General features: G+C 43.8%; 1 protein-coding gene across 2 annotated transcripts in view; it reads right to left on the bottom strand.

The window, feature by feature from the left end:
• Positions 1-1,708: 1,708 nt before the first annotated feature.
• The window catches only part of ccdc90b (coiled-coil domain containing 90B), a 7,949-nt gene continuing 2,494 nt past the window's right edge, over positions 1,709-7,163 (bottom strand). For both annotated transcript variants that reach the window (XM_030068083.1, XM_030068082.1), the window contains exons 5-9: positions 5,697-5,738; positions 5,229-5,300; positions 5,024-5,077; positions 4,332-4,446; positions 1,709-3,855 (exon numbers count right to left, since the gene is read on the bottom strand). In XM_030068083.1, coding sequence (XP_029923943.1) covers positions 3,800-3,855; positions 4,332-4,446; positions 5,024-5,077; positions 5,229-5,300; positions 5,697-5,738 — 339 coding nt within the window. In that variant the 3' untranslated portion in view covers positions 1,709-3,799. The remainder of the gene's footprint in view (positions 3,856-4,331; positions 4,447-5,023; positions 5,078-5,228; positions 5,301-5,696; positions 5,739-7,163) is intronic.

Genomic DNA, 7,163 nt, shown 5'->3' with positions numbered 1-7,163 from the left:
GTGTCTGTGTTAGTGTCTGTGTCAGTGTCTGTGTTAGTGTCAGTGTCCGTGTTAGTGTCAGTGTCTGTGTCAGTGTCTGTGTCTGTGTCCGTGTCAGTGTCTGTCTGTGTCATTGTCAGTGTCAGTGTCTGTGTCAGTGTCTGTCTGTGTCCGTGTTAGTGTCTGTGTCAGTGTCTGTGTTAGTGTCTGTGTCTCGGTCTGTGTCATTGTCATTGTCAGTGTCTGTCTGTGTCCGTGTCAGTGTCTGTCTGTGTCAGTGTCAGTGTCCGTGTCTGTTAGTGTCAGTGTCTGTGTTAGTGTCTGTGTCAGTGTCTGTGTTAGTGTCAGTGTCTGTGTTAGTGTCAGTGTCCGTGTCTGTGTTAGTGTCTGTGTCAGTGTCTGTGTTAGTGTCAGTGTCAGTGTCTGTGTTAGTGTCTGTGTCAGTGTCTGTGTTAGTGTCAGTGTCTGTGTTAGTGTCAGTGTCCGTGTCTGTGTTAGTGTCTGTGTGTGTCAGTGTCAGTGTCCGTGTCTGTGTTAGTGTCTGTGTCAGTCTCTGTGTTAGTGTCAGTGTCTGTGTGTGTCAGTGTCTGTGTCTGTGTCAGTGTCTGTGTTAGTGTCAGTGTCCGTGTCAGTCAGTTTCTGTGTCAGTGTCTGTGTCAGTGTCTGTCAGTGTCAGTGTCAGTGTCTGTCAGTGTCAGTGTCTGTGTCAGTGTCAGTGTGTGTCTGTCAGTGTCTGTGTCAGTGTCTGTCAGTGTCTGTGTCAGTGTCAGTGTGTGTCTGTGTCAGTGTGTGTCAGTGTCTGTCAGTGTTAGTGTCAGTGTCAGTGTCTGTGTCAGTGTCAGTGTCCGTGTCCGTGTCAGTGTCAGTGTCTGTGTCAGTGTCAGTGTCAGTCACACCACAGGGAGCAGCTGCAGGCAGTTTCAACAGTTTCTTCCTAAAAACGTCAGCCTTCAGTTCAGTGAGAGAGGATGGATCAGGATATGTCAGAACCAGAGGAAACTGTCAGGAGACGTAAGAATTAGACTCGCTCAATTTGAAATCCTGAATGGTTTTTATTGGACACACTAATCCACACTCTGTGGCCTCGCCGCCAAATGCAGGACTTTTGGGGGGAAAATCCTTAAATGCATAAAAAAGAAATGACTGGAAAGGACTTTGAAGCATCACGTGGGTTTGATGTGCTGGGAGATGTTACTGCCATAAAACATGTCCTTATGTTTTTATCGTCGCCTCCCTCTCTCTCTCCCTTCCTCCCCCCTTTACCTGATATGTTTTTATTTATTTACACCTCCTCTTGTTCTTCTGCTCCATTTAAAGTTCCCCTCCAGGCATTTATTAATCCCCTAAAAATCAATATTACATATTTAGAAATGTTTTCCATGAAAAAAAAAATCCCTTGACGTAACATTAAAAATGTGCAGATCTGTGAATATGCAATAGGCTCCGCCCACTCCATGTCCTGAATATTGTGCCATATTTTATAATCTGACCATGAAAAGGTGTTGGGTTTTTTTTCCAGTGAATCTTTTAGTTGCACTGATGTTGTTGATGTGAAGCCGTCGTTTCAAATCAGCGCCCCGACATCTGGCAGCTGATTGGCTGTGGGGTTTGTGACCCGGGCTCCATCTGAATCTCTCTCTCTCTCTCTCTCTCTCTCTCTCTCTCTCTCTCTCTCACACAGACTTTGACCAGATACAGTCAGCAGTCAGACTCACATTTTAGACAGAACTGAATGATGACATTAAGTTTATTCATCAGGATATGAACCCCCTGGTTTTCGACGGGGTCCTGACACACACTGCGAGCCAAAGCCAAAGACAAGAAACAAAACAGAGACTTTTAAAGTGACAGAAAAGACAAAAACACAACAATAATTCAATAAACACAACAGAACTGAGAGAACCAACTCACAGCCATCAGAGAGATGAAGGCGACCACTAGAGGGCCACAGAGAGGCCATGAACACGTCGTGCAAAGCTTGGCAAAAATAGACTAAATAATATAGAACACACTCTGAATTTTATGTTGTATATAGATAGCATCATCTAAAACATGCACAATTAATGTCAAAATAAGAAGACAGACTATTTTTAAAGCTGTGAAATGACGTGTGAAGGTGAGAAATTCCAGACTGAAGGAGCCTCAAACATAACAGCTCATTCTCCAGCTGTTCTTCTGACTGAAGGAGTGGAACAGAGGAACGCCTCATGAATGTTCTCAGTTCATATTTGGATGAATATGGCGCCAAAACCTGCTGCAGATCATGAGCAGAGTTCAAATGTCCACATCTGAAGAGGAACTGAAGCCGCTGAGTGTCTTCCTACACCGAGCCGAGGCCGAGTTCTGCATCACACAACGTGGATTTCTGCAGCAACATCCTCGAGTATGAGGGGCTCCAAGGTTAGTTTTAGATGCATTTTGATAAACAACATCAGCAGAGTGAAAACATGGCAGCTGTGAGGCAGGTTTCTTTCACATCCGGAGAGTAAAACGGTTTCTGGATCTGACTAACACGCTGGCTCCAAAACATTTTACAGAGACCAGAATTAATGTGAGGCTTGAATGTAAGTTCAAACCCGAGTATTTAATTTGATCAGGACCATCATGACACTTTATTATCGGATCATTACATTTTGTTTTAAGGCCACGTCTTGATCCAAGGGTCATGATGTAATATTTTGTTTTTCTCAGCAATAATTTACTAGATAAGAGTTTTGTAAGGTATTGAAATCAGATTGGAGGGCAGTTTGGATTTGCAGTAAATGAGGTTTAGAAGTATAAATGAGTATCATCTGCATATGGCTGTACAGAGGAATTAGAGCAGATTAAAGAGAGATCATTAATAAAAATAAAGAAAAGTAGTGGACCCAGCATCGACCCCTGGGGTACACCTCTTTGTTAGACAGAGACAATTTACTCCCTTGAATAACAACATATTGTTTATGTTTGTTGTTTATATAATGGAAATATAACATACATGTTTAACAAACAAACGTTTCATTTTTGTGACTTTACAATAAAACAAAAATTTAAAAAGCAGGTTAAAAAATCTTATTTTATTATTATTATCTAAAATGTTATTACTTTGCAAGACTCATACTTCCACGTTTTAGGATTGCAGAATTGTCAACACTCAAATTCCCATAATGCCTTGTGCTACACACAACGGTCAACTCCGCCCATCTGCGCTTGCTGCCACCGCCCTGATGGAGGCCAATCGGTGAACAGGGACGTTTTGTGACAGGAAGTACAAGACGCCTCGATGCACTTCATAGGATTCCGACTCCCCGGAGGTTTAAACTGCGTGAGCTCTGCAGGTTCAGGCTCCACGCGGTTTTTAGGTCAAGTGTTGTTTTAATTAGCCTCTTCAGGGATGACCAGTAATAATAATAAAGATGTCTGCCACTTTAAAAGAATTAAAAAATGATGGAAAGGAGCCAAACCTGCAGCCGAGCTGACGATGTGCTTTTGGTTTAAAAGATGAAACAAATCAAAGGTCGGCTGAGGTTTTTGTTTTGTTGTTTCTTTGCGTTTCATTGCAGCCCAGCCAGCATCACTGAACATTAGAGCCGCACCGGTCCACTGTCTGTTATTATCTGAATGAATCATTTTGTGTATGAAGCGTGAAAAATAAATCCAGAGTCTCCTTCAGGCCAACAGGTACGGCATGTAAAACCAGACCAAGCAGCTCTGTTGGTGTTTCCACTGGATAAAATCAAAAACCTTTCAATGACTATCAATATTAGAAGTGATTGGTGATGCGTGGGCTGGCTGATCGGCTGGAGGTTTGAACGTCGGTGCCGCGGCGCTCTGGGCTCCTTCACCTCCACAGCCGGTAGAAGCCGAGAGCGATGGCCAGGCAGGAAAACACCGTCGCTGCAGACAGGAAACAGGAAACAGGAAACTTTAGTCCGTCTGTCCGAGAGCCGACACACACCGACACACACCGACACACACTGACACACACCGACACACACCGACACACACCGACACACACCGACACACACTGAAACCACGGCCCCTCACAGCGGCTCGTTTAGCGCTCAGGTTCCTGGATCGTGTGGAACCAGACTAGCGGAGAGACATCGGCTCCATTTTGACGAGGAAAAAACTGGCATGTCGCTCTCTTGACCTCTGACCTCCACACGTCTGAACGAAAAATATATTCCCACCTGAATGTACTAACACTCACACACTCTAAATAAATAGAAAAATAACCAAACCACAATGTTTATTCAGATTTATGACCATAATAATGTGACACGCAGAGCGGAGCTGCAGCTCAAATTCATCTCCAGGCTCTCAGCTGATGGTCCGGACACACACACACACACACACACACACACACACACCTGCCAGGTAGCGGATGGTCTCCAGCTTCAGAGACTCCAGGATGGTTTTGAGCGACGCCACCTGCAGGTCGATCTTCCGGTTGGTCTCCATGTTGTCGTGCTCGATCTCCGCCCGCTGAGCAAGGCAGCAAAGAAACACACAGAGTTTCACTGAACTGATTTGAACTGAATCCCAGCTGCCCTCCCTCTCCAGCCAATCAGTGTCATGCAAACATGTAAACATGTGAGAACGAGCCAATCAGAGGCCTTCTTGCATGACGTGGTGAAAAGCAGCAGCAGCATGAAGGGCCCTGTTCTCTCCTGGGTGTCAATGACTTTTGGCTCATGTTACGTTTTATTTTGACATTTTTTGCCCATTTTCTTTCTTTCTTTCTTTCTTCCACTATTTTTTTTTTTTTTTTAACAAATTTGCTGACGTTCTGGTAATTTTCCTACAGTTTTTACCAGACGGTTTTCTGAGACTATGTGCTGGTTTTCTCGTAACTTTGTAGTAAATTTTTCCTTTTTTTTGCTGATGTTGTGGTCATTTATGTGCTGATCATCTCTTTTTTTCTGACGTGGTCGTGAAGGAAATCGAGCGTTTCAGAGGATTTATTCCAACATTTCTGTTTTTTAATCTGTGGACGTGCGCGGCTCCATCATGAACACAGAGCAAAGTCTCTTTTCATTCTTAGTTCATTCATTTCTTTTACCTTCCGGTGAAACTCGCTGCTCGCCTCCATCAGCTTCTTCTCCTGCTCCGTGAACTGACACACACACACACACACACACACACACACACACACACACAGATTACACACGTATACACACCGGCTGCTGTGTGCTCTACAGAAACAGGTGTTTTGTGTGTGTGTGTGTGTGTGTGTGTGTGTGTGTGTGTGTGTGTGTGTGTGTCACCATGTCGGACATCCTGCTGCTCTCCAGGTTGATGTCCAGTTTGGCCTCGGCTCTGATCCTCTGGCTCTCCTCCTGCAGACACACTCAGATCAGTCTGCAGACACTCCTCTGCTCTTTGGTTTTTTTTGTTTTTGTTTGTTTGTTTTCTGGTCATGTGTCACTAAGTAATTAACTAACTAACTCTTTGGCGCCTCTGGCGAGAAATGGCCCAAAGATTTGCAAGAAATTAGAAAAAGTTACAAGAAAATGATCTGCCAACCAAACAAAAAAACAAAAAAGTGAGTAATGAGAGAGAGAATTAATAGATAATGATGACAAGGCTGGGAAAAATGTCCAGAAAATGATCTATAAAATATCTATAATTATCTTATAGCTATTATAATAATAATAATTATTATTATTATGATTATTATTAGAATTTTATTTATTGGCAAGATTTTTTTCTTGTAGCCGAGAGGAGCTTCTCACCATCAGTCTGTTCTTCAGCTGGTCCAGCTCGCGCTTCATCTTCTGCACACACACACACACACACACACACACACACAGACACACACACACACACACACACACACAGACTTCAGTGTCTCTTCATCTCCATGCTAAAACCTTCCAGTGTTTCCACATCATTATTGTTATTATTGTTGTTGTTTTCATGATTATTATTGTTATCATCATCATTCCTGCTCAGAGGCTGTCCTCTGAAGGCTCCACATCCCCAGGCTGTGTGTTCACTATCAGGCTCAACCAAACCTGAAGCTCCAGTCAAAGTTAAGTGGTGTCACGACGGCGGTTCTCATCAAGGTTTGTTAAGCCCGGCTGTCAGCTTTGTGCTCTGTGCGCCTTCACAGAAAAGGGGGCGTTTTGGCATCATATGATTCTACTTCCATGAAAAATGGACCGTTCACGGGCTGCATAGTTCATGCAAGAGCAGCAGCTTGTCCTCATGGAAAGATATGAACATTTTAAAAATAATATTAACGCTAAGAGCAACACTGTGGCCGCAAATAAGGCGAGAGAGGAGAGCTGGCAGAAAACTGCTGACCGAGTGAATGTGTATGTCAACACTGACTCTCATTATATTCTATACATTCATTCAGTATTATGGATTTTAATTTAGAAATATGTAACTTCAGTAGCTTTATGGGAGTGTTGTAAAGCCTGAGGTGAAGTCAGGTGACTGAAGGTGTGTGTGGGTGACGGAGCAGGCGGTGGTTACCATGGTTACATGACAGTTTTGACCACTATTTACGCTGCTTAGAGCTCCTTGTCAGTAGTTTCAGATAATTGTTTGTTACATTTGAAGTTTAACTTGAATTATGGAGCCATTTCTGTTCATGTTTGTTTGCTCCTTTTTTGTTAAATCTTTTTTTCTAAATGGGAATAAGTGGCGTTTGGAGTGCGTTTGAATCACCACGGGCTGCTCCCGTCCAATCAGCACCTTTGGATGCTGTGACGTCACCGTTATAATATAAGGGGTTTCCTTAAAAAAAAAAAAGTAGGCTACTATAACAAAGTCTGTGATACAACGGAATATTTCTAACAAACAGCAGACCTGCATTGTCCAGGTCTACTGTTAGTGCCACGCACACCGTTTGTCCTACTGTGAGCGCACAACTTCTCTCCGTGGCATTCCTGACACTTGGCTCAACAAGTGAGCCAGTGTATGTATTCCCTCAGATGATAATCTGTACCGCTCATGGAGAATATCGTCAGGAAATGCCAGCAGATCTGCGCGATCCCTAAATCCTCTCTTAGCCCTTTTCCACCAAAGCGGTTCCAGGGCTGGTTCGGAGCCGGAGCCTGACTCAGCACCAGTTCTTTGTTTTCCCACCACCCAAGCACCGGCCAAACTGGTGCCAAATCAGTTCCAAGCAAGCACCAACTTGGAGCAGGCTAAACAGGAGCCAGAGAAAGAACCGATGACGCGACCCACCA

The sequence above is a fragment of the Myripristis murdjan genome, chromosome 14 (assembly GCF_902150065.1).
Source record: "Myripristis murdjan chromosome 14, fMyrMur1.1, whole genome shotgun sequence".
In the NCBI taxonomy this organism is placed as follows: domain Eukaryota; kingdom Metazoa; phylum Chordata; class Actinopteri; order Holocentriformes; family Holocentridae; genus Myripristis; species Myripristis murdjan.
This window is presented reverse-complemented; position numbering and strand designations above follow the sequence as displayed.